Here is a 27,296-nt window from a genome sequence, read left to right as displayed (position 1 = left end):
ATCCACCAGTCTGTGGCAGTGGATCCAGGGCCATTGGTTATTTGCTCTCATTGCTCAATACCTTTGTCTTCATCTGAATGGGTCTGGTCTTGCTTCTGCCTACCACCTCTTATTCATCCTATTGACAAGTATTGGTATAATGGCATATAACAAATTAGGAACTGAGCCTGTGGAAATCTATCACGAAATGTGTGTTGATTTTTCATGAAGGAAACAGATAATGTTTTTTCAACTACTTTATTAATTTTCCATTGTGATTATCATTATTTTTATTGAACAGCATGAATATGTGTTATTTTGCAAATACCTGATCTTCCAGCTGTTCTTCATTAAAAAAATTATCAGTGGTTAGAAAGAATAAACTATTTCTAATAGCTTTACAGCAGGCTGATCCAGGGGTTTTTGTAAAGGCTTGAAGGGTAGGGCCAGGTTACAAACTCCAGAAAGAAGGCTGGAAGTGGGTTTTCTACTAGATGGTAGCTTGCATGCAGGACGAAGAGATTCTCGGAATGTGGAAACCTAGGATTGGATCCATCCCTAGTGATCTCAGAGCTGGAAGGGAACAAGTAAAGAGAACAAATTCATTGCAACTGTCCAAGTTGGTTGAGGTTTTTTTCAAAATAAATATGTTATGGCTGGAAAGTGCTTATGTGTCAAATCTGAAAGGTCTGACAAGGAAGGGTCAGTTTCATTCAGTTTTTCATCTGCAGAAAAAGAAAGGTAGAAAAGCTTAAAATTGTCAAATTAAATTATTTTATTAATATTTTTCAGTTACATGTTATGGCTTTCTCCCTTAAAATAATATGCTGTATAGATACATATTCTCATTGTAGTAAAAATATTGGAAAATCATTTTGTGTCCAAGTCCTAATGAAACATTACAGAAATGAAATACTTCAGTTATTCTAAATTATTTTTTTAAACTTTCACAGCACACAAAATTGCCAAGGTTTTCATCAGAACTCACAGTGGGATATATTTTTAAAGCATTAAGCATTATAATTTCAGTGAAAACTGATTCTCAGCATGTTCGAAGTTGTCTTGCGACATCACTTGTTTCAGTCCAACAGTACAACGTTAGCTTGAGGTTGGCAATGTCAGAAGCTTCTGACTTCTGGGCTTTCTGTTTTGAGCATGTTCTGGCAGCAGGAAAAATCTTTGTCCCTTCCTAGCAGGGTAGGTGGTCTTTGTTTCAAGCCTGCTGTCCTTCAAGGCAAAGAGCTTCAGGGGTCCATTTCTGGTGTGTAGGAAGAGGTATAGATCACTCTTCTGATGGGAAAGGAGCTGCAGTTGCAATCAGGAGCCATCTGGACAACAGTCTCTGTTCCTTTCCTGCTCTGTAGACACTGAAAATGTTGACTGGCAGCACATGGTTGTCATCCAAGCTGCCAGTGAGCATCCTCAGTGTCCTAATCCAGGAGATTTTTTCCCAGTGGCTAATGTCATTCATGCAAGGAAGAAACATTAGAGAAACACAGGGGCTTGAAGCAGTTTACTTGGCTGACAACAGAGAGCTGAAGTCAGCCAGGGAGAGGAAGAGGCACCAGATGGTATCAGGGATTGCATCCCACTGCAGTGCAGGGTTGGGAGGAGAGGAGAACCACCCTGTCCAGTCATCAGGATGGGAGGAGACCTATCATTCACAACAGCAGTTTGCGCTTCATTAGATACTATACCAAGTGGGAGAGAAGTGGGATATAGCTGCAGAGGCAAGTTCCTCTCTGTTGTACTTTTGTACTGGGTCAGGTGGGATAGGTGAGCTTTGCTCCCAGCAGGAACTGCCTGGGCTTGGCTTCCTGACCCAAGCTTTGACCATGGCAATACATAAAAAACTCAGTTGTGGGGGTGGTTATTTTTCTCCAAGTCTAGGTCTCCTGAAAAGGGGTAGCTTTATTCCACTGATAACTTGAAAAATCAACAGCATTTCACTCTGAACCAAAAAAGGTTAAGTAGAAGGGTTGGAGGGGAGAGTGTGTTTGGGTTTTGTTTGCTTGCTTTTATAATGCTAAATTTAGCTAGGACAGACACTTAGTGGTTGTCTTCAGGGAAAATGGTCTGTTAAGATATCTCAGGAACATTGTTTCACTGTAATCAGTTACACAAGTTTAATAGCTAGAAATGGTTTCAATATTACATTTTTTTATTTAAATAATAAAACCATATGTTAGTGGGATAGCATCATAAGGAGATAATTCAGTGCAGGGAACTGTTATTTTGTTTTGGAATTAGATTAAGTCATAAATAAATACTATTCTGTCTTTAAGTCAGAAAATCATTCCCATCCAAACAGCCTCTTAAGACATTTTCCACCTGTTAAAGGACATGTAGTATTGGGAGTCTTTCATAACAGTGGAAACTGGCTCAAACTTTCAACGCGTTTGTAAAAAATAAACCAGCATTGATTTATGAGTTGAACTATGACAGGGAACATGTAAGCAAATAAAAACAATGAACTGAGAAAAAAAGCAAATATACTGTTGATTTGGCACCACATGAATCATATGGGCAAATCCAAGAGGAACAGGAGGAACAAGCTTCAGAGTGATGGATTGGGGAAGGGCATCTGATCCCTGGGTAATGAAATGTGAGGGGGTCTTGCCTTACGCTATTGACCTAGAGGTAGCCTGGAGGAAAGTGATTCCTTCTGACTATACAGTGTTAGTTAAAACAATCCCCTGGGCTCAAATATCAGCTATTAAAATAAATTCAGGAGACAGAGGAAGCGATGTTTATAAGTTGGAACTTTGAGCTGCTTTTTAAACAATTGTGGATCTACAAATTCTGAACTGGAAATGTGATACAGCGGGAAGAGGGCAAGAGGAAATGACAAGACGGTAAGGTGGGGGTGAGGTGGTAAAGAGCATGGAATTGGGAGGAAAAGCAGTATTTTGGGGGGTGAAGGAAAGGCATTTTTTCAGAACCAAGCAGGGAAGCTCCTCTCACTTATTCTTGCTTCACCTTCTCTGTTCAAAGTGCCATGGCTGCATATAAGAATGCCACAAAAACTCAGACATCCCAAAGATAACAAGGGCTGGGTGCATTTGGATTTTCAACCATCGTTATAAGAGTTGGTCACTATTCCAGCAAAACATTTTTCCTCCAGAAGTGGTTTTCATTGAAACTGAGTTCTTCCATAGGAAAAAAGGATGCAGCTTAGTTCAGGATGGAGGGGGAAGAATTGAACTATTTAATTAGTATTGAACTTATTTAATCAGTATTAAAAAGAAGGATGCTAACATCGTAATGAAGACCTTTCAATTTAATTGCTGCAGCAGCACCATCACCAAAATAAATGCCTAACGACAAAATGTTTTAGTTGACCGCCAACCAATCTTGGTTTCGGAACAAGAGTATTATTTATAATTATTTATTATATTAAAATATGCATTTTAATATTAATATAAATTATTTATAATAGTGGCATTTCCCTTCAGTGTTCACTTAAATTTCTGCATTTTTGGAAAACTGAAACTCTAATTTGGGTAGCAGCATGACCCAAACATTACAGGGATGAAATGGCTTCTCTTCTGTCCTCTCAGGAATGTGATCTGACGCTCAATCGAACCATGTCTTCTGCCATATCTATTTCTTCTAGCTTGGAAGTTGATTAGAACAGAGGATCTCTCTTCTGCTGAAGGAGTACAGTTATGCAATACTAATCTTGGTTTTGGCTTCTAACCACTGTATTTATAAGTGTATCATTACTTAAAGTCTCTTACTTACATTTTTTAAAAATTATTTAATGTGTTTGTTCTGCTTACAGTTATTGTCTTGCTCCTCTAGCAGGTGGGTTTGTTTGTTGTTCAAAATAATACTGTGAGCCTCAGACTGTTAGCACTCTTTTTTATTTCTCTTGATGCTAGAGGTGTCCTGTGGCTTTTCCAAATGACCTTTCACAATTCAAGATCTTGTTTGTGTCTGACAGTGACACGTAAGAAAATCCCCATCTGTTCCTAGGCACATCCCTATTGTATCTTTGCTTGTATTTAATATTTCCACACGGCTGCTCTGTTAGGAGAGTCTCATCTATTCCTCTGCAATTTATGAGCAGGATTGGTGCCTGGAATTTCCCAAAGTGCAGGGTGAAAGACAAGCTCAAAGACCCTTGTATACAATTCTGAAAAAAAATGTGAAAGGCAATGAAATCTGAGCTCGGGCTTTCAGAGACAACTTGACAAGTCAATTGCCCTGTTAGGAGCTGACAACAGTGACCCTGATAGCAGAAATGATCCGTTTCCTCTGGTTTAATTTATCACTGCAGGATTGCGAGTAGCTGCTCAGTAGCACAGTCTTCAGATGCTGATATAGCAGCAATAGCAAATGGGGCATTTTGTGAAAAGAAAGTTCACAGTCTTCAACCCCTCCCCCTCCCAAAAATAATACAAAAAAAAGAGCCCTGGGAATGCACAACATGTTTATTGTTCAGAGCTGAATCTGATATATGTGAAGCCTCATGTTTTAAAATTCCTTATGAAATACTGGATGATTGTCTGTGATGTTGCTCTCTCTATGTAGGCATTTCATGCAATCTTCTGAAATAATTTTGTAGTAGAGACATAGAGGGCAATATTCTCAGTTATTCAGAACCAAAGGTGGACAAAAAAAAACCCTCACAGAGTATGTCTCAGGAAGAATACTCAAATAAAAGAATTTAATTTTGCTTTAGGAGCATACATGGGCTACTTTTTTCATTTCAAAAGCACCTATGGGAAAGATGCTTATTTTTGGATGCCTGTTTATGAAGCTCAGAAATTTTGTGACAGTAGTTTCCCAAATGTCACCAGAAGTACTTTTGTATCTGCACTGCATTCTCAAGACCTCAGAGAGAACCATAAGAGAACAAAAATGGGGGAAAAAGCAAATTTATAAAAATGTCCATGAAACATTGTAGTGTTTGGGATTTTTTGTTTTGTTTGTTTGTCTTCTAAATCCGAGATTAGATAAATCACAGATGCTAATGAAAAATTTGAAATCAGAAGTTTGGTCTTGCTTGGTGCGTCTGCTGGGGGACTGGTGCTCAAGCACTGTTTGGATACCACTTTCTTCATGCTGCTAATCCAGGACATATTTCATGGGTGAGAAACTGAGCTCCAAGGATTTCAGAAGGGCAGAGGTGATTTAGAGCTCTTTGTGCTCTTAAATTAGGAGCCTGCACTCCCTATACTGTTGATGAGTGCGCTGCTCCTGGAAGTGCTCTGAATCACCCCATCCTAGGTCACTCCACTGGCTATAATGGAAGCTTGAGCATTTAATATAAGCATTGACATTGACATTAGATGTTTTGAGTTAGATGGGTGAATACCCCCCCAGTGCAGTGGGTCCAGATTTATACAGGAAGTCTGTGGCAGAGGCAAGAATTGAACCCAGATTTCCTGTGACCATCTTTATATTCCCAAGCTTCCAGTTAAACTGTAATCCATCTTGAACCACTTACTGGAAGTAGTTCCCTAAAAATAAATTGAAAGTCTAAGTGATCAGGAAGTTTACCTAAACTTCAGAGGCAGGTTAATATGAGAGTACTTTGTACTGACTCATTGGACTGGCTCCTCCTCTGTGGGATTATTTCTTTAGTCTGCTCCTGGAGATCAATCATTCCTTTGAGATATGTCCTTCTAAATCTCACCTGTTTGGTCTCATGAAAAATGGGTGTTGGTAAGATTTGGACAAATTTTTAAAAAAGGAAAATTAGAGCATCTCAGATGAGAGAGGGCCACTTTGCTTAAAGTACTGAAAAATTGCCTTATCTGAAACTTAGATTTAGTTCGTCAGCAGCTGTAGATGTTCACAGCTTACATGTGGTGGCTGATTGGAGAAGTCTTCCTATAGTCAGCAGGAGGGTGATGTTTCTGGTCAAGCTCAGGTCAAGTGGTCTCACATCTCCCGTGTAGCCACGACACAAGCTTGTGGTACAGTCTGACACTGGTGCTCATGGCACAGGTTTCAACTAGGAGTCTGAGTGCAGGGATTCCCTGTGGTCCAGGAGAAATCCTGAAGGCTGTTAGTGGTCTGACAATTGCAAAATATGTGCAAATTGCAAATTTGCATCATGTTGTTTGCTGGGTGACATCAGGATGTGACTCCTTCTGGGGCCACCAATGGGAGTGCAGAAAGCAAGAGCTTTGTCCAGAAGAAGCAGAGCTGCCCTTTTTAAAACGAAAATTCTTAAATCAACTCCATCCAGTTTGAGTATATAAAGCCAGATGTTGCCTAAAACTGGTTAGAAAACAACAAAAGGTATTTTTTTCACCCTATAATGTACACAAAAATCTCCAAGGAAATATTTACATTAGACAAGTGTCTTCCAGCTTTATGAGGACAACTAAATCCCTGTTGGGGACCTTATGTACCACTGAGCCTATAGACTGAGAGAAGTTGTCACTGAAGTATGATGCCAAGCCTGTTTCTTAGGTATAGGAAACAAAGTGGCCTTGTTTTCAGGGATGCCACATATTTGCGTCCAAGGGCAATCTAGAAATCAGGGTGTGAAGAAGGTTTTTTTCCTGTTTATTCAACACTGCATGATGAGCCAAATCCTGACAAAATGCAAGCCCCACTAAAGGTAGCATGAAACCTGCCTGAGCTGAAAACCTCTAAATCTGCACCCAAAAAATGCCATTCCCCTTGTTTCCTCCATGGAGACATCTTGTAAATGTTTTTATTTCTAAATAAAATAAAATCCTACTCTTCTCCTCCAAGGAGCACATAAAGAGCTATGGCTGAGCTCCCTGAGGTCAGCTGCAGCCCTTGAGAATGAGACTTTCCTGTTGGCAGCACCTAGCTGAATGTCCCTCTATAGCAAGTCTGCTAGTACCTGCTTCTACTAAACAGAGAGGCGTGTGAATATTGCCTAGTGTTTCCCTATGACTCTGTTTTAGCTGTGCCTTCCTGGCAGGACTGCAACATGTAGGTGTCTGAAAAGCAATAAATGAGCTTCATTATTGTTGAGTTGTATGTACATAGGCATGGATGTACAGGAGTACTCACTCTATACTGTGATGCTTGCAGAGTGTCTGTGTTTCTGATCAAAGAACGGTCCACTTGGAGAATATCCCTTTCTACCTGGCTTTTATCAGGACTGCTGGAAAAGGTTATGTGAAGGGAGAAAGATGGAGATGTGGAAGAACAAAACAGATAAAAAAGGAAGGAGGGCAGTGATGTTTAACTTGGGCTATGAGAGTAATTCTCCACAGACAACATCCTTTTTCTAATCTTAGACTTCCTTGGGAGATATATACGTCTGTGTGTCCATATGTAAAGGTATGTGCACAAAAGCACACTCACACGAAAAAGGAAAAGCACCCACAGCACTGACTAGCCCCTCTGATGAGGACTGCACACAGCTCTCCTCTAAGGTTTAAACCTACTCATGATAAATGTGCTGTTATTCTGGCTGCAGATTTTTATTTCTGGGGATATCAATTGAATTCTTATTACGAAAGCAGAAAATTGGAGTTACATCTGGTGACTGACGCATGCGATAGTATCACTGTGAGGAATTCCAGTTTCCTGAAGCTTTTCAATTAACTCGGTGCACTTTTCCTCAGGTGCTATGAGCTTGGTTTTTCAGCATGCGCCTGCTTCCAAGCTGTAAATCAATGAGTAGGTTATTGTACTTTCGTAGGAGCTCTTGTGCCAGTAAAACGAAACAGCAAATAATAAACCCCAAGGAGATTTATATAGCCTGAGTTGATGAAACGATTACTTTCTCATTCCTAGGTTTGCTCAGAAAGGCAGGTTAAAAATAACTGAAAATTTACAAGAGCCTAAAACCGAATCTGAAAAGTACAACCTCAGCAACTTATTGGGCTTGGCCTAGCGAGCGCCAGATTTACTGTTTGCAATTTCTTCAACTTGTTCAGTCATTTTTATTATTTTATTTCTTTTTTTTCAACTGCCTCCTCCCTGAGTTGATGACAAGCCTTGGCAAAAACATCTGTGCAAATAAAACAGGGGAAAGAGTGAAGGAGCCTGGCAAAGAGCCCCCTGTGTCTGCTATGGCAAAAATGTTTGATAAAAGCATCCTTTCTTTCAATAGCCTGAAGTGTCCAGCCCTCATGTCTCACAAGGCACTGGAGAGCTGCTTGGATTATGGGTGCCTGAGGGCTCATCTGGGCTCATAGAGTCATAGAATTGTTAGGGTTGGAAGGGACCTTAAAGATCATCTAGTTCATATGATTGGCTTTCCGGACTGCAAGTGTACAACTGCCAGCTCATGCTGAGCTTCTTGTCCACCAGTACCCCCAAATCCTTTTCTTCAGGGCTGCTCTACAAGTCAGTCACTGCCCAGCCTATACTGGTGCTTGGGATTGCCCCGACTGAGATGCAGGACCTTGCACTTGGCCTTGTTGAAATTCATGAGGTTGGCATGGGCCCACCTCTCAAGCCTGTCAAGGTCCCTCTGGATGACTTGACTTCCCTTCCCTTCAGCATGTCATCCACCCCACACAGCTTGGTGTCATCAACAAACTTGCTGAGGGTGCACTCAATGCACCAATGTCCATGTTGCTGACGAAGATGTTCAGTAAGATTGGTTCCAGCACCTTGAGGATCCTTGAGGGCCTCCATTTGGACATGGACCCATTGACAGCCACTTTTTGGGTGCAGCTGTCAAGCCAGTTCTTTATCTGCCTTGTTTCCATCTGTCAAACACATATTTTACCAGTTTGGAGACCAGAATGTCTTGCAGGACAGTGTCAAATGCCTTGCTCAGGTCCAGGATCCTTGATTTCCTCATCACGGGTAGTTTCAGCAAGGGAAAGAGAAACCTCCTTCAGATGTGAATAAGGAGCCTTAACCCAGGTGCGGTGGTATTATCTCCCCCGGTGCTCCAGTCCCTGATCCCAGCACTGTTAATGGCTTGTGTGTGATAGCTTTTTTCATGTTAAATGCCTGTACAGTGAAGGGAGCAGAGACTAGACCTGGTCTCCACACTGCTGTTGCTGTCTGAGCCTGACCAGGAGCAGCTGAGCCTGACCCACAGAGCACTACTGTGGATGAGGACCTGGAGTGAAAGGTGGATGTAAGACTTTATGTGGCAGTCATCTAATGCTCTGACAACAGGAGCATAGAGTAGTGAGCCCAATGGATGCCAGAGAATCAGCAGAATGCTTGCAATGAGCTTATCTAAGACTAGGGCAGGGCAGAGCAGTGATTTGGGAGCCATGGGAGGAGTAACTGCATTGCTCTGAAAAATGCATGTTGGTTTTATCCCTGCCTGATACATTTGCTTGATAAATGCTCTGCTGACAACATCAGGATTAAGATGACAGCACTTTCCATTCAAAACACGTGAGGAGGTCCCACGTTCAGCTGGAGTACCTGGAGTCAGTAACAGGTAAGTGGCCATATCCCTCTATCCCTGTTGGAGACAGCAAAGCCCTGAAATCCTGTATTTTCCCTCCTTTTTGCTCTGCTGGTACTAGCATATGAACCCAGCAGCCTCTCCTCTTGCACAACTATGGTGCATCCCTGTCCTGGTTGTCCTCTTCCTCTATTTGAGCTTCCTGAGCAAGTGCCTGAAAACAAGTCTGTCCTCTTCGTGAGTCATCCCTGACTCGCTGCCATGCCGAGGGCATGCCAGGTCCCCACACACACACCTCTGCAAAACACACCTGCCCCCCACACTTGACCACTCATGCAAACCTCTTGGAAGCCACCTTGCTCGCTGCTTCCATATTGAGACCTCCCAAGGAAAACGTGACATGCTCCTATTCTCCCCTTTAGGGAACAGCCTGGGGTTTTCCAGCCTTTAAACAATGTTTTTTCCTACTGTTCCCCTTGTCATGGAATGGGGGCAGGTGAATAACACGTTCCAAATCAATACAGCAAATCTTGCCCCTTGGGCTCTGCATCACATCATATCACATCTTGTACCTCTGATCTCAGCAGGACCACAATAGCCAGCCAGGACACCCACACCTCCCCATAAAAGGCTACTGGTGAAAAAAAACCTTTAGTCTGCTTTTTCCTGTACAACTTCTTTAGACTTCATTCCTAAAGGCAGGGGGGAAATGAAGACATTTGTTTATTTTCCAGTCATAGAGATATTTTCATAATAAATCAGAAAGAACATAAAACTGGACTGTTAGATGGGGGTAGGAGACTTCAGTCCTTCCCCAGTGGTGTTCTTCTCTCCCCTGAGAGGTCCAGCTCTCTGCAGCCTGAGGCTGTTACCCAGCTATTGCCAGGACACCTCTATCAGTGCCACTAATCTCCAAATTACAAATGATATGCAAATAAATAATGATATGCATTTTAATGGGCCAATTAGTTCGCATGTGATTCTTATTTTCTACGTTATATAAAAGCTAAGGGTGGGATTTTCAAAACCACTCAGTGCTGGCCTGATTCCGGTCCCATTGAAGTCAATGGGGCTTTTTTGCCCTCGACTGTAATAGGAGCAGAGTTAAGCCAGCACTGAGTGCTTATGAAAACCACATCCTAACTATGCTCCCAGACCTCACCCATATTTCTGCTTTCATGGCATGAAATTTGTTTTCATCATATTACATGTGCTGGAAGGCTGATATCTAAGGGAAGCTACTAGGGATTGAGTTCAATATTCTGACCGGGTTTGGCTTTGTGGGTTAGAGCTAAAGCCTTCCTGTAAGTGCAGCATCACACAAATAACATCAGCAGTGTCAGGACAAGTCAGAGCTGGGCCAGGCCCCAACTTGTCCCAGGTGCTCAGGGTTTAGGGAAGGCACAGGAAGCACTTTGTCCTCTGGGCAGACACGTCCTGCGAAGAACGGACTCTTTCACCAGCCATCTAGGTATCTGTGTCCTTGCTCCTGGAGGAGGCAAGTCTTCTGGGAGTGTTTCTGGGTGGACTATGCCTGAAAGAGTGCGTGTTGCCATTCTCATGCAAGTCAGTGTCCCAAATAGGCTTTCTTGAGTGGAGATCCTTGGCTGTGGTTCCCTGGAGCTCTGTCAGCTCAGGGCAGGATTGGCCTTCTGAGAGCAATGGCAGGAAAAAACTTTGGGGGGGGGGGTGTGGTTCAGGTAATTGGACTTTCTACACAATACCATTTGGATAGAAGGTATCTGTGTAACTCAGAAATGCCAGTATTTCATGGAGTAGTGTCAGGTTGCTACTCTCTGCAAGCTTGGTCAGTTGTTTTCTTTTTGGTATTTATTTTTTTTTCCATTTTCACTTCTTTTATTGGTTGTTTGTTGTGTGTGAGGAGGTAATTTGCAGTTGCTATAAAAGTTATACTTTGATTCTCAGATTCTTGCTAAAAAGTTGACCTCTATTATTTTATAGAACAAAACAAAACAACAACCAAAAAAACACCAAAACTTAGCTCACTAACCTTATTGCACATCTCCTGTCCAGCATGCCTACAAAATCCTGTATTTTGTGCTCAAGTTAATTTGGAAGTGACTGTGGAGGGAAATGTGGTTGTGCCAGGTGATTTGCTCATGCTCAGCAGCAGATGAGATGTGATGGATCCTGTCCCAGTGACCTCTGCCATCTTGGGTTTCTGACAGGAACCTGGTGGAGTCTAAACTGACTCCACCACCAAAAACTGAGGATAGGGAAGAGCTCACACCCCAGACTTTGTATCCCATAGATGAAACCAACTGGGAAGAGCTACAATCCCTTTCCCTTTGGCCGAGAAAGTCATTTTGTGTTCCCTGCACAAGCGGGACTGAACTTGGCCTACAGATGATTGTTGCTGTTGATCCAAATCTCCCAAAAGGCTGGTGTATTTTCTTACTAATAAACGTCCCACAAATGTTTTGAATTTCTGCACTCAGTAGAGCTTAGGGAGGCTATTTGTCATGACCAAAGACGTCTTCTACAATAAACCAGCAGCTGTCTGCAAAGGGTGAGGAGACATTTGTTGCTGTGAGCTGAGTCTGCTGTCAGCAACCAGGCCCCTGACCAGCCTTAGTAAATGTTTTATTGATTTAATATTAAATTAACTGCCTGGGCATAAGGAGTGCATTATTTTTAATGGCATTCTGATATTAGGGACTGCAGTTTGCTAGAATGCACCTGTAAAATTAGTATCCCCAAGTATTCTGCAGGAGCCATAAAACCTAATGTTCTTTGTGTGCAGCACTCCCAAGCTCACCATGGGTGAAGTTACACAGCGATGGCTGCACCCATTCCTGATAGGAGAGGAGGAGTAGTTAAGTCATCTTGGAAGGCTTATTCCCAGTTCATGTCTTCTGTACTCTGAAAAGGACTGAAGGGAGCCTAGAGGCCTAGAACTAATCCCAGAGGATGCCAGACCAGGCACAATAACTCACAGCAGGTTGTATGCAGGACATACCAGGTGCCCGCTCAAGGGGGTCAGTGTTGGAGCAAATTGTTTTTCCCATTTTTTTATCAGCCAATGAAATAAAGGGGAAAAATTAGAAATAAAAAATAGTGAACCAGTCCAGAATTTACTTTTTTTAGTGAAAGAAAAGTAATTTGGAAACATATACATAAAAATGTAAATAAACACATTCCTTAGTGTAAGAATGAAAATACATTTCCTCATTTCAGTATTCATGACACTTTTTTCTTTTTAACTGGACTATGAAACCAACAGGGGAAAAATTTCAGGCCCAATTAAAAAAAAAAATATTTTTGAGCCAACAGTAATTCATGTCAGTCTTTATCCCTGGAAATTGGGCCATAAAGGAAACAAATGCATCACTAGGAGCACATCGCTCTCATCTCTCTGGATATGGCAGAGCAGCCACTTCTCTGCCTCACTCCAGCAGTGACACTTGGGGTAGATGAGAGGGATTCCTACACCAGTGTTTTTAGCTCAAGGAAACAACACCATGGAAGTGTCTGTACTTCAGTTTTGCCCAAGTTCCCAACAGTTTGAGTAAAGTGCAATGACACTTTTTTCAGACATTTTACTCTCTAGTGGAGACGTTCCTTTATTTCTGCAGCCTGTGTCCATGTAGCGTTCTCTTATTTTTAGCAAGTTGTCCTATTCATCTACCAAGAGAGAATTTTCCTTATGCCAATAACATGCACCTTGCTGCTCTACAATTACCATTGGTTTTGCCAAAATTAGTGATTGCTGTTTTGCCAGGGCAACCTTGTTCTTTTTGTTCAAACGCGCACCTAGTAAATGTTGTATTTAGTTTTATTAAGGTTGTAAAAATGCCACATTTGAGCTGTTTATATTTTTTAGCTCCCTCAGAAATGGTTAATTACAAAGTCAAACCCTCTTAAACAGCATTCAGATGAGGATTCTGAGAAACCCCAAGTTTTCTGAGAAGTTTGTTTCACATTGATGAATCACAACTCTGAAACAGTAATGGATTCAAGACAGACTGACCAGCATAAAACTGTGATCTAAGTATTCCATTAGAAAAATAAAAGCCTTAAATTAAAAAGTTCAGAATGTCAGGGGATGAGGTAGGATACCAAATTTTGTATGTTTTGTCATTACATTGGTTTAAAAACTGGGGAGCTGAGGGCCTCCACATTTAATGGAGTGACCAAATTAATTTCAAGCAGCAACTGCGGAGGGTAGGACAGTGATCTCAGCAGGGGGGGATCACAATCAAAATGGGCACAGTGACAGGTTCTGCTATGATGCATTATTCAACTGCTTCCTTAAATGCAAGATCACTCACTTTGTAAAATCTTGCCTGTAAAGCCGCTAATGATCTCTCTGATTGCTTTCTTGGACATATCAGTGAATGAAGACCAATTTTTATTGCTGCTAAGGCAAATGGTGACAAGAAATGTTAATTTTTTGTTGTGATTTTCCAGAGGAAATAGAAGTTTCCTTCCAAAGAAATTTGAAAATGTCACTTTACTTTTTCCTTAGAGTTTTTGAGACGTCTTTTCTAGGGAACATAAGAGGAGACAGGACAGAAAATTGACACATAATTTAAAAGAGATCAGTTGTATGCAGATATTGTTGATTCAACAGACATAGTTTTTGTAGGAAGTTTCAAAAGAAAACGATTAATGAGTTTGCCCTGTGAGAGAGCCCTTTTGTTCCCATAGTTGCGACCAACTTGTGATGAATTTATCAGAAGATAAAGTCTACCCAGTACCTCCCCAGGCTCTGAACTATGTGGGTGCACCAAGGACATAGAGAAAACTGTGTGGAGTAGATCTGTGTAAAGTTTCCTGTTGACCTCAGTAAGTACTAGATCAAGACAACTTCTAGTTTTTTGTATCATGATATCAGAGTTCTTTCCATTCTTCTGCCCATTTTCCCCAGTGTTGTTTATGATACTGATATTCATTTGTCACTTTTCTTGCAATGTTTAGAGGTGAAGACTTTGCAAGAGTCCAAATTTTGCTTTTTGGGCCAGTTGTACAGGCTTCGCAAAGATGTGGCGACTTAGCACTAGTTTTAGGAGCTCTTTGTGTGAGTGCCCTGCCTGTTCTGTGCTGGCTCGCAGCTCAGCGTTGAGACTGAAGATTAGAAAATCATACAAAAATGTGGGTAACTGTTGGATGATTGCTATTTACTTGACAAATACAGGTAATTCATTGCCCAGGCAACTTGAGTTGACAGAGTCAAACCATACTTTTTTCAAAGGATGTGGTGGATTTACTTATTCCTGTTTCTGTATTTGATTTACTACCACATGATTTCATTAAATAAGAACTTAACATGGGGATTTCTGCCAACCAACTTTAGGCAAGGCCCATATTCCACAAATCCCTAAATTTGAGGGTGGTGGGTAGGGGAATCATCATATTTTTCTAGCAGATGTCCATTCTGCCTGTGGACTAGAGTTTGGGGCAGCTTGTTAATACTTTTATTGTTTTAAAACTCTTGTAAAATTATGTTTATTTTCCTCCCATCAGATAATGAACTTGACTTTTTCCATTCAGTGAAGCTGATGATAACTTTAATAAATTAATTTTTGAATTAATAACAACATTGGAGGGAATAAAAGAGAAACCTTCAAACAGGCAGTGTTTCAGGCTTGAACTGGTTTCAAATTCAGGTAAAGCTACCTGGAGCTCTCTCTTGCACTGCTCCAATGTCAGTCTATGCAGCTCATGTTTGTTTGCATTTCTGAGAAGATAAAAAGTGTGTAAGAAGGTTCCTCCCTTTAACTACTGGATAGAAAATCCATAGTCTGGTAGCTGAACTGTTCAGGTCATGTTAAATTTCTGTGGAAGAAAATGAGAAAACGTAAAGAAGAAAATGCTATGAGGAAAGAAGCTGTGATGCAAGTTGCCCATGAAGTAAGTTACACTTTTTGGCCCAAGCTCTGAGGCGGTATAAAACTACCATACATCTTCAGTGTAGCTGTTCTCCTACACAAAAGTCTTCAATTTGACCCATTGTCAACTTTGAGCTAACCTGCTAACTGTAGCTCCAATATTTATTTTTTAATTCTGTTTTCCTTTCTTGGCCATTTAATGTCTTGGCTTCAGGTGACAAATGGCAGCATCAACCATCTACCATCCAGCACCTCATGCTGTGGCTTGCCTTTGAAACATCTTAAGTGTTCTGGTCATTGCCCCAAGAAATGGTGTTTACATCATCTCTGAGAGACATTCAGAGTTAAGAGAAAAAATGGCCAAAACAGCTTAGTACTTTGGCTTATTGTTTGAATATTTAAAGACATTGCATCTGGAAAGTATTCCATTAATTTGTGGCTAGCACCCATATATCAAATCCAAGAGCTTCCAAGTAAACAGCTGTCACTGGAGCTGCCACAGAGGGAAACTGGCACTGCTAGCTTGTGGTGAGCAGAGAGGGAACACGCTGGTACAGACTAATCCAAGGAGGAAACATGAACCCAGATGTGCAGAGCAGAAGGAATGAATTGTTCTTTGTTGTTCCTTGACTTCTCAGCTGTATTAGTATGAGACTATTCTATTCGCTCACACACATACACACGTATCATCCTAGCCAGGAGGATGGGGTCACATACTGTAACTATATACCATAAAGCAGCCTCTGACTCATCCTCCCACACACTTCCCGGGGTAGGAGACACACACAGGTCTGAGGGAGAGAGGAGACTGTGCCCATGTTGGTGACAACCTGTCTGGAGGCTGGCTGGATCACAAAGCCACCTTTTGACCTTCAGACAGCTTGAAACACAAATGTTCATGGCTTCCTCATGGAAGACATGCTAGAGCAAGGGCCCATCCAAGCATTGGTGTAGTGGAGGATGCATGGGGAGCTTACCACAAAACTGAAGATGCTTTGGGGCCATTGGCAGGGCTGGGGGCCTCAGCTGGAGTTGGGATTTTGCATACAAGAAGGTCTACCTTAAGGCAGGTGAAGTGCTGAGGCAAGGACTTGGGTTCAATTTTCAAACACCACTTTTGCTGGCAGAGCTGATTGTTGTGCAGCCCAGGACAGCAGGGTGGGGGCCTGCTATTTCCAATCAGATTTGATTAGTCTGTTTTCCATGTGGTGCTCAAATAAATTAATTCATTAATTAAGAGGAATTGTACACATGGAAGTGGGACAGAGATTATATCACTATTTATGTTTTCTTGGGAGGGGTGTTACAAAAGCATTGAAAAACCCCATGGCAAGTTCAGGGTCTCTGGTAGTTGGTGCTGTCAGGCATCTGGGGACCTTCCAGCTGAAATGGAGGAAGGGCAGCAAGAAGAAGGGTTTCCCATCCCCTTTCCAGAAGGTAGGATCTGAGGCCAAGGGAGATGATGTAATTCCCCAGAGGAGGTAGTCACATCAATCCCGGGGGAAGCACGGATGACTTGGCGTGGAAGGGAAAACTGTTTCTCACTTCTGCCCAACAGCTGCTCTGGCATCTACTCTAGATGCTCTGGCACTCTACCAGTCTTGGGATTTACTTTCTGTTTACTAACCAACCCAAAGTGGGTTTGAACTGGTGACCTAAAGGTGAAAGGCTCTGCATCTTATTAGAATTACTGTGAGCTGCTGAATAAGTCCCCCATGGCAGTTAAGATTTGATTATGGTTCTAGAAAATGTTCAGCTTTTACAATTAGTGTCAAAGCAGTGGTAAGCCCTTCTTTGATTCCTGGGTGTAGGCTTGTGCTTTTCTTAACCTCACACATATGCTGGCATATTGACAGTAAGTGCTCAGGGGTTGGGGGTTTATTTATTATTAATTTTTTTTATATTTTTGAATTAAAAATGAAAGTTCCCCAGGGAAATTATGCAATGGGAAATAGCCACTTCAATAAACTTGACTCACACATTTTATTGATTATGGCAAATTTAATTATTCCATTTAAACCTTGCTTACACACACACAAAATATATCCTTTTCTTCCTACATGTTTTTTTCCTGTTTTTGTATCCTTCTCTACAGACCAAAAGTGTATTATATATTATTTTACATTTTTTAGAGGTGAAATACTCCAGGCTAAGTTTGTCCCCCATAATTATAAATTAAAAATTAGAAAACATACCATAAATCTTATCCAAAACATCTTCAAATAGAGCTACTAATTGTTACACAGCAGTAATTACAGCTTTTAAATACTCTTTTTTGCCTCTGCCATATATTATGTGCACTATTTTTGCTAAGGGAGAATTATTCAACTGCAAAGAATGGGGAGGAAAAAAGCAACAAAGCATAGAGCAAAGCAGGGATTTCTCCTACTGAGTACTTTGTTAGACAATACCATTCAATCTCTTTATACTCAGATAATACTCAGAAGCCTCAATGTTGTTTGGAGACCACCACATGGAGGTCTTCAGAGGCTGCAGTCCAAAAGGCAGTGAAAGAGCTGCTAGTTCCTGGGTCATCCCTGTTTTTTAACATTATTTCCCTACAAACTATTGCTAGTGGGTGTCTGGTTTTGTCTTTCAGTGACCTGTTGCTGCTTCTTCTGACCTACCAAACTGCATTCAATCCAGGTAATCACCTTTTTCTACTTCTTAAAGCTATGAATGGCCTCTCCTCCCTGGGGAAATGCATTCATTCATTACCTCGTGATTGTCCTATGGATGGGGAATGTTGCCGTGGACATAGGTCCGTGGGACTGAGAGCAGAGCAAATTGCCACAAATAGAAATTAGGATGTGGGAAGAAGAATTACCACTAGAGATGAAGAATTTAAAGTAATTTACAAAGTCACTACCTTCTCTTGCATGAGGGGACTATTCAGAGCCAGCCCATCCCAGCAGTGAGGCAGATTATGGTTGGTCTTCCTCCCTGAAGCTGCGCAGTGCAATCTGGAGAGGAACTCTTTGGGGTTCTGGAAGTTGAGGCCAGCCAGTTTTGAAAGTTGAGATGGGACATGGGGTTTATTCAAGGCTTTGTTGCTACCAGATACGTCTTTCATCCAAGTTCTTTCACCGGACTGTCAGACCTGGGCTGGTCTGAATCCCATGGCCAAATCTTTATCTGGTATCATCTGAAGAGACCCCATTTCTTTTAAGGGAGCTACACTTCCTCATCAGTGGGGTCAGCCTGCAAGGAGCCAGTGAGAGCACACGGATGCTGAAGGAGGAGTACCAGGGCTGAGATGTGAAAGGTTCTGGAGCCTGCAGGTGAGCAATGCCTCCTTCACTCTCCTTCAGTTTCTATCCTGGTGACATATTTGACTATCACTGCCATTAAGCACAGTGACCAGCCTAGCACCCTTCTGAATGTTCTTTCTTGGCAAAAGAAGGACCAGGGAATACTCCATGGAGACCTCAATGCTATTAACATCCTTGGGTTTCCTGAATGACAGTGTGATTCAACATAGGGGATACTTGTGCCATGGCTTAGGAAAAAAAAAATAAAAAAATAGAGAAAATTGGATGTTTTGTATCCTGGTAGGTTTCAGATTTATTTACTTTATTCAAAAAGTATAACTGGAAATAAGTACTTACATATTTCTAAATGACCTACCCTTAAAAACAACCACAATCTGATATAAACTGGCAAGGGTCCCTTGAATTAAATGGAGTCACTCCAGCTTGCACCAGATGAGGATTAGGCTTCAAGATTCATGCAAGCCCAGTTGTGATGACCTTGGAAAGAACTTAGATTAAAGATGAGTTTGGAAGCAATCAAACAAAATCCCAAGCCTGGCTGATTTAATTCACTTTTCTGGCAAGTCCAGATTTTCTGAGAGTATGACCTTGTTGCAATATGTATTACACCAAATCCTTCACTTACTGAGCCCATTGTCACAGATGTCACTCTCCATGCCATAACTCCCCAAAACATTTCAATTCCCTTCCCTGTAACTGTCACCATGCATGCTCTGGCTGCCACGGGGAGGGGAGGGAACTTAACCATGTAGCAGATCCCAGACTCAGGTTTTGGCCTACATGGCAGGCAAAATAATTATTTTGCAGATGGGCCAACCTAGGACATGTGTTACCACTGGGATCAGTGCTCTGCTTCCCCCTCGCTGCAACCTTATTGAAAGTGCAAGAGCTCAAACCAGCAGCCAGTTCCTCAAATTGCAACAACAAAAAACTCCTTCTCATTACCCAGATGACTCAAAACAGAGTAGAAAAGGGGATTTTTTGACAGAGCTGAGGATTGCAGACTCACAGTAGACACCTCGTCACCTAGCGCTGTTACTGATGCTCTCTGTTGAGTCATAAAAATCACCTATTTGCTCCTTGCCTCAGTTGCCATAACTGGGGGCCATGGGCTCTACAAGGATTAGTGCACCAGGAGATGTGACGTGTGGCCCCTACAGTGGTGGTGGTAATACAGAGAGACATATCGGCAGTACTCCAAATGGAATGCCCTGACAAGAAGGAATTTGAAATTTGAGAGTTTAAGAATCACTCTAGAAGAAAATTTTCTCTTCCACTTCCCCTCCCAACAAGTAAGCCCAAGTCTGTTGTCTGCATTTCTGCTTTTCACAGTCTTGCATAATGATCTACATGAAAACTTGAAGGTGAAAAAGCCAAATGCTTAATGCTATAAATTTTGAAATGGCACAGTTGCAATGCTCTTGGCATTTTTCTTTTTCCTCTGGATGTTTTCCTTTCAAAGCAAAGTGCAGTCAAAAAGGGATCTGCTTTTGCTAAATGATTCCCTTTTGGAAGAACAACATATTTCAAAGGTGTATGTGTGTACTCCTTACATTTAGCCTATAGAACCACAAGCATATATGGTCCTTCTGAAGTTTTACCAACCATTCCTATTTACTGCTGCTTCAAAGAAAGGAGAATTGAGTGCCCTGTGGAAACCTTGCTCTTCCAGCACACAGAGACCTCAAGGTTGGAAGGAAGTTGCAGTGTTATTTTTTCCCCTGCCCTTTATTATTATTTTTGTTACTAGTGGCAATAGCAAGTGCTGGTCCAGGGAAGTGCTGCATACCTTCAGCTGCCCTGGGAGTCCCTGGCAAGAATAAATATTCCTATAAAAGATATTTGCCTGTGATATACAGGCACTGCAGTGAATCCTCACCACCTTCCAGCCCTTCTCCAAACACAGAAGGAAGGATGGGACAGCCACAGAGGGAGACCTCCAGAGGGAGAAAGGTGGTCCTCATGGCCAAGGGATTAAAAGGTGCTTTGGAAACAGGTTTAAGTACAACAGTTTTGCAATTCTTTAATCCTGGTTAGTGCTGAAGATGCACAGATGCAATGTGCTGACCACTTGCTTCATTTCACAGTGGCACTATTGCATTTCTTTGACAATAAATATTTCTCTCTTTCTCTTTACAAGAATCTCATTAATTCACGGGGGTAGAAAAGTCTTCATTTTTCCACATCTCCTTTAGCCAGTTTGATTCACTGATTCGTTTTGTACACTGAAAGATATATTCAATTTTTAAACTTTGTTTCTTTCCCTTTTTCTGTTTGTTTTCGTTGTTATTGCTTAGTTCCAGAAAAAGCAGTCTGAATGCTTTCTCTGCCAGAAGGCATGTACACACTTATTTCTTACTTTGCCATCCTTCCACAAGGTTTCATTACATTTGCCTAGAATGTAATCTGTAACACACCATAGTGCCACTGAGCAATGTGTGGCAGACACCTCTATCTCCCAGGACAGCCCAGCAAGCTGGGACGAGTGAACAGCAACTCCCAGAAGGAATGCTCCTCCATATTTTAAGCTAGTCATTGTTGGAGAGCTGGAAAGGGGGAGAATCGTGGTGTTGGTTTTTTTTCTCCTCCATGTGATGCACTGGTATTTCTAGTTGCACAGATAGACAACAGCAATCTGATTTTAAAAGTGGTCCTGCAAGGATATATTGATGATTTCTTGATCACTGAAAAGCCCAAGGAAGTTTTAGAGTCCTGTCCAGAGAGGTTGTGGAGACTCCTTTGCTGGAGACATTCAAAACCCACCTGAACACGTTCCTGTGTGATGTGCTCTGGGTGATCCTGCTCTGGCAGGGGGCTTGGACTAGATGATCTTTCAAGGTCCCTTCTAACCCCTAAGATTCTGTGATTCTGTGATCTCTAAGCAGCTGATTTGAAGCAAACCTGGAGAGTCCAACCCCATATCCTCCCAGCCCTTACTTTCCCCCCTTGGCTACTAAGATATCGCAGCTGATTTTTCAGTCATCCAGGAGCTCTCCCTACAGACCTCAAGCAGGCCTTGATACAAGAGAAACCAGTCATACCCATCTATCTTCCATGCTGTTTTTTTAAGCACCTTCCAGACTTTACTCTGTTTATCCTCTTAGCACTTCTTTAATTATCTCCCTTGTTACAGATGAGAAACGGAAGAACATGGAAGTTTTGCATTTTGAGCTGAGCTGTGCAGGAGCAATTTGGCAGAAGAGGCAGCCTCCCAGGGGGTGAGTAATGTCCTTTTGACAATCCTATTAGACTTCTGTTTGTCTCCTTACATACTTAGATGCAATCCCAAAATCAAGCCCAAAGTGTCTAGCACAGAGTAAAGTCACTCTTTGAATGTGAATCTACTGGGACCAGTGGCAGGCTTTTGCCCCATCACAATTCCCAGAGACCAGATCTGCAAAGCAGTTCCACTCTGTTTGAAGGATCAAGTCTTATTTATGCAAGCAATATAAACAGCATTTTAGGTTGACAAACATACAGAAAATTGAGAACAGCTGCAACCATAATGTGTGATGTCCTGCAGAATAACTGTGTCCAAAAGCACAGAGTGTCCTCACAATCGTATTATAACCAGTGAATCAGGTGGCTTTTGGCTTCAATTACGTTTATAGCCAACCTTATTAACCAATTAAATAATTGAATCATAGAATAGTTTGGATTGGAAGGAACCTTAAAGATCATCTAGCTCCAACTCCATTCCATGGGCAGGGACACCTACTACTATACATACCAGGTTGCTCCAAGCCTTATGCAACCTGGCCTTGAATACTTCCAGGGATAGGGCATCCACAGCTTCCCTGGACAACCTGTTCCAGTTTTCCACTCCCCTCACACTAAAGAATTCCTTCCTAATATCAGTGGGAACTTTACCATGAGCCTGAATATATCTTTAAACCCTGAATTTGAGTGTAAGAAGCAGAGAGGCAAACCAACCAGGCAGTGAGCTTTGGGGGGGAGGGCCAGGGAGCAAATACTCAGCTGAATGGAGGGCCCTGGAAAACAAGCAGAGTGATGTGAATCAGATCAGCAAGATGAGGTCTGGCTGATGAACATCCTTCCCAGCATGTGAGTCGGAGGCAGGTTAATTAGGCATAGCTAGGCAGGGAGCTGTGGTTATGACAGAAGAGGCTTTGATTGATAGGATCATTTTCAGCACAGTAATATTAATTAGCAATTGTGATAGGCAACATGAAGGCAGGTGGAGCACTTTCCGTCAAGTTGTTTTTAAAAGGATTTAGCCTGTATAAACACCCACTGTAGACACGTTGTCTTTGTCAGGTGTAATAACTGCTTCTCTGCTCACAATGGAAAGATAATTAGAGACAATTGCACACTACAGCCTTTCCTCCAGTTGCTAATTGTGTCACCTGAGAGATCTAAACAATTATATTAGGAAAACACTGGGTAACTGTTAATAGTAATTTCCAAAACACGAATAATAAACAGACTGAGAAAAATGCTGTAAGCATTGAGCCAGTCTTGGAAAAACCTAAAGGAAAAATTCTGTTTCTGAAGGAAACATGAAAATTTGAAATGCAAGTTAGGTGCCTAAACATCTTGGAGGAACTTAGGCCTCAAGGTTAATGAAGCCAAATCCCACCCTAGCCTACAAATAATTGTGTATTTTACAGCCTTCACATTTTCCTCATTTGCATGTTGTACTTAGAAGCTTACATGAGGAGGGCCAAATCCTGAAGGTGTTACTTAGAGGAAATTCCTGTTGTTGTCACTGAATACTCACTGCTGATACATCTAGTACTAATTCTAATGAAAAGCTGTGTTATATTCCGTCTTGTATTTAATTATGTATAGCATTTATAATATTTTGTATGACTTTATACTACTGGCCTGTATTCCATACCTGTAACATTATGTTCTGGTGATTAAAGCAATTAAAGTGCAGTTGATAAACCCAAGGAATATAAGATATCAAGTTTTTATCTAAATAAAATCTTATCAAAGCCAAGTGATTAAATCCTTAAAGCCAAATGTTCTTATGTCTGTGTCTCCATTTATGATGCATAGCTAAGCATGATCCAGATAGGCCTGTGCAGACATATGTGACCTACACAGACAGTTCCTGCTGTGGAGCAAACTGTTGCTGGGTATTTTTACCTCTTTGGTTCCCATGATATATCTAAGTGGGATATTCTGTTGCAACCGTAACATTTTTAATATTTTATAATACCAGCTTGTTCTTGACAGATTTGATAGAAGTAATACACAGCTGTCTGTTGGGTATGTAGTTTTTGCACATGGTCCCTCAGAAGATGCCAAAATTACTTAGACACACCAAGATATCCTTTTGTGATCAAATGCTTTTTTCTCAGGTGCTGCAGTACCTGAACTGGTTTCTGCTGAGTTTGCAGGTCCAGCTCTCCTCCTCAGCTCTCACAGGCTGAGAGGTGATGTTGAATTAGCTGTTTTAAAGCTGCCTGGGACTAGTAGATTCCAGCCTGGAGCAGAACACTACTCTGTAATACATATATTCGGCGCAGAAACCTCACTCAAGTTCTCCCATGGCTTTTATGGTGAGGACACAATTTTGGACAAAACCTCTTGGCCATCCCAGTCAGTTGCTGGGAGTGTGTTTCCTGGGGCTGAGTGATGGCAATTCTGGAATTTGCACCTCACATGAAGAAGAGGCATTTGGTAGAGCCATGTTGATGATGAGCAGAGGCTGCAGAAGGAAGAACTCAAATTATGCAGAAAGGCAGCAAGTGAATGGCAATGATGAGAGTGAATTGAGCTGGGTTCTGGTTCTCCCACTAACAGAATGTCTTACCCAATGTTCTGCACTCTGTTTCATTACTGACTTGGTCAGGGAAATTTCAGGCTGTTGAGGCCAAGGACTGACTTCACACTGTCTTAAAGTTTGATCTTGGATATCATCTCTAAAGGGGGCTCTAACATAAGCAATAATACTTCTAATATTAATATCATTGGTTATGCTAATGAAAAACTGATTATAGTTATTTTTTAAATATGGTCCAGAAAAACCCCATGTTTCAGGTTCAGCTCATTCAGAGCAGAGAAGCTGGGGGAGGAGAATGTTCGTGCCCACAGCTGAAGAGCGTGAAGAGAAAAGAGATTTATGGAATGATTTTTCTATTGTGCCTAACAAGATTATGATCAGAAACAGGAGGAGGAAGGGATGAAAACATGGATGATAATGCTATTACCAAAATGAAAGAATTTGAACATAATCATAGCAGTTAGGGAAATCTGTTTTTAAAGACTTTGAAAGGGGTCATAATGAGAGTTCAGTTTGTAGAGCTAATCACAGTTTACAAGCCCATATGCCAGTTCCCAGTGGTGTCCATAGTGAACAGCAGGATACCAGTAATTTTCCAGATGTGGCTTACCCCCAGAAGGACAACAAAACCAGTGAGAAGGACTGGAGTGACCCAGCACTGGTGCAGCCTCTGAACTCCTCTACATCTTTTGACTGGGATGCCCTCATTAATGGTTTGGTTGTTGCCTGGTTACATTGGCATAAATTCTTCTACAGTGCTACTGACAGCCCACAAGAGAGAAGGAGAGGGATCACAGGATCCAATTTTATCAAAATGTCTTCATAAATCAAGGCTGAAGTGTATGTACCGTAACATCTATCCCAGATAAATATTTGGGGCTGCATCAGAAGTGGGGGACAGAAGAAGGGTATTGGCTGCCAACAGGGCACTATTACCTTGTCAAATATGCTAGTGCAGAGAGGATCAAGGTCTCTGCTTGATCTGTAACTTCTGCAAAGTCCCCTTTAGTCAGATCCTCTCATCATCCAACCTTGGGTCTTGCTATTACCCGGGTCGCATTGCAGCACGAGCCCTTTTCAGGTCAGAGTGCACCAACAACAGGAGAGTTTGCAAGGAACTATGTAGAATCACTGGATCTTTTCCTCGTTTTGTGTAGAGTCATGGCTGTGGATGCCTTTCTTTTGGAGGAGTGGACTTCAGAGGAAAAGATACCCTGATGAAGGTGTAAGAATTGTTAAACAGGAAAGGATTCTGGAATTATTTCCTCTCTTCTGGAGGTTGTTCTTGGAGCCCGACATCCTTGTTCCTGGTTGCTTTTTCCCTCTGTCTGCTGTTCTTTGTCACTTGCTTTGTGATTGACATTAGCTTGGGGAAAGGAATTGTCATGGTCTGTTGACAACACAGTAATTTCTGATGTCACCTGTAACTGATTCATAGCTTACTTTGGAAGGTTAGGGAACAGACTAACATCCACCAGAAGCAGCCAAGTGCCTGCAAAACAGCTTCAACTGTGTAGGCTCTAGCTGAGGTCTAGGCATTGCTTGCATCACAGTGACCACCATATTGTCATTTCCACAAAAAAAGCACAGATCAAGATAGCCAGATCTTTATGTGGGAGGAAAGAGTGGAGTTTCCTCATGAGCTGGACATGAAAGGAGGATATTTAGTCAGCGACACTGGCTGTTCATCTCAGAGTAATGATGCAGCAGAAGACACTGAGGCTTGGCTTTGCTTGCCCTTGATGGCAAGCACAACAGGAGCTGCTGAGTCAAACGAGGAGTGTGCTGCTACACGCATTGCTAAGGGTCGCTTGAGAGACTTACAGAAGAAAAGGAAAAAGCCCTCATGGGAGATGGTCTATTTTTAATGAGTCCTAACCTCTTCCACAAATTAAGTGAAATATTTTAAAAGGAAACAATATTACTTTGGTTTTATTTGTTTCAGCTACTTAGTTACAGCTCCACATGGACACAATTAATGGAGGAAATAGAGTACTTTATAAGCCCAGGACTCTGAGATAGATATTTTGTGACCATGTAAAATTCTTTGCCCTAATCACCACACATTCCTTGGGAGAAGGTTGTATATTGCTGAAGATTATTAACCTCACTTCCAAAAATGTTGATTCTAGTCATTGGATGACAACGGTTAAAAATTGTCATGGCACTACTCAGTGATGAATTTTGCCCTCCGCTTTTCATTAAAGTTCCTGCTGTCCATCTCTAGCTCAAGTCCGTTCTAATTCTGTTCAAAGTATTCCTTTGCAAGAAGAGAGAAGTGACCTTTCCACTGGAGCTAGTTTTATTTTCCAGATCCCTTTCAGATTACCCCTGTGACTTCACATAAATCACTTGGGTGCTCAGTACCTAATTTATCCTTTTTTTTAATTGGAAGAATATTATTTCCCATTTATTTGCCCCTTTTTCGGGAAAATTAATCAAACACCAACCCATCTAATCTTAACTGCTCAGAGAAGAAAAACAGGTTGAGGTAAAGCCTGAGGATGAATGGTCTTTAGATTATGAGTTTCATTTGTGCTTTGCCCCACTTTCTTGATGACAGAAAACGATGAAAAAGACTGCCCCAAATGTCAGAGACAGGGTCTATCAAGTACCAGGTCTGGACTTTCTGGCAGGAGTGAGTGTGACAGTAGGGTGAGATTTCTGGATTTCTGAATGGAGACAGTTGATCAGATCTTCACATGATACAGGTGTATATAACTCATTAACAGCCACCCACTTCTCACAGGCAGACATAAATATTCTCCTTTTTAGCTCTCAGACCAGTGCTGCTGAGAAGACCTCATTGCAGCAGGAGGCAAACAGCATCTTGTTGATGCAGTAATCTGTGCAAATATCCTGATAGCTAAGCACAGCAGTGGAGCAAATAAAAAAAATATCCCCAATGCCCCTGGCCCTCCACCACACCAATAAATATAGTTTACTGTACACATCACTCTTCAGGGCCGTGCAGGGATGGTGTGAATCCATTAGCGGGGCAAGGGTGAGTGACTTTTGACTTCAGCGACCTTTAAAGTTAATCCAGCATTGTAGGGGCAGAATTAAATGTGATGAGCTCAGAAAGTGTGATAAAACCAGATTTAAGTGCACAGCTG

General features: G+C 41.7%; 1 protein-coding gene across 1 annotated transcript in view; it reads right to left on the bottom strand.

Moving 5' to 3' along the window:
* Positions 1 to 275: 275 nt before the first annotated feature.
* Positions 276 to 27,296, bottom strand: part of BMP2 (bone morphogenetic protein 2) — a 126,269-nt gene continuing 99,248 nt past the window's right edge. Inside the window, exon 5 of the mRNA XM_051614985.1 lies at positions 276 to 552. Coding sequence (XP_051470945.1) covers positions 470 to 552 — 83 coding nt within the window. The 3' untranslated portion in view covers positions 276 to 469. The remainder of the gene's footprint in view (positions 553 to 27,296) is intronic.

Source organism: Apus apus, chromosome 3 (genome assembly GCF_020740795.1).
Source record: "Apus apus isolate bApuApu2 chromosome 3, bApuApu2.pri.cur, whole genome shotgun sequence".
Taxonomy (NCBI): domain Eukaryota; kingdom Metazoa; phylum Chordata; class Aves; order Apodiformes; family Apodidae; genus Apus; species Apus apus.
This window is presented reverse-complemented; position numbering and strand designations above follow the sequence as displayed.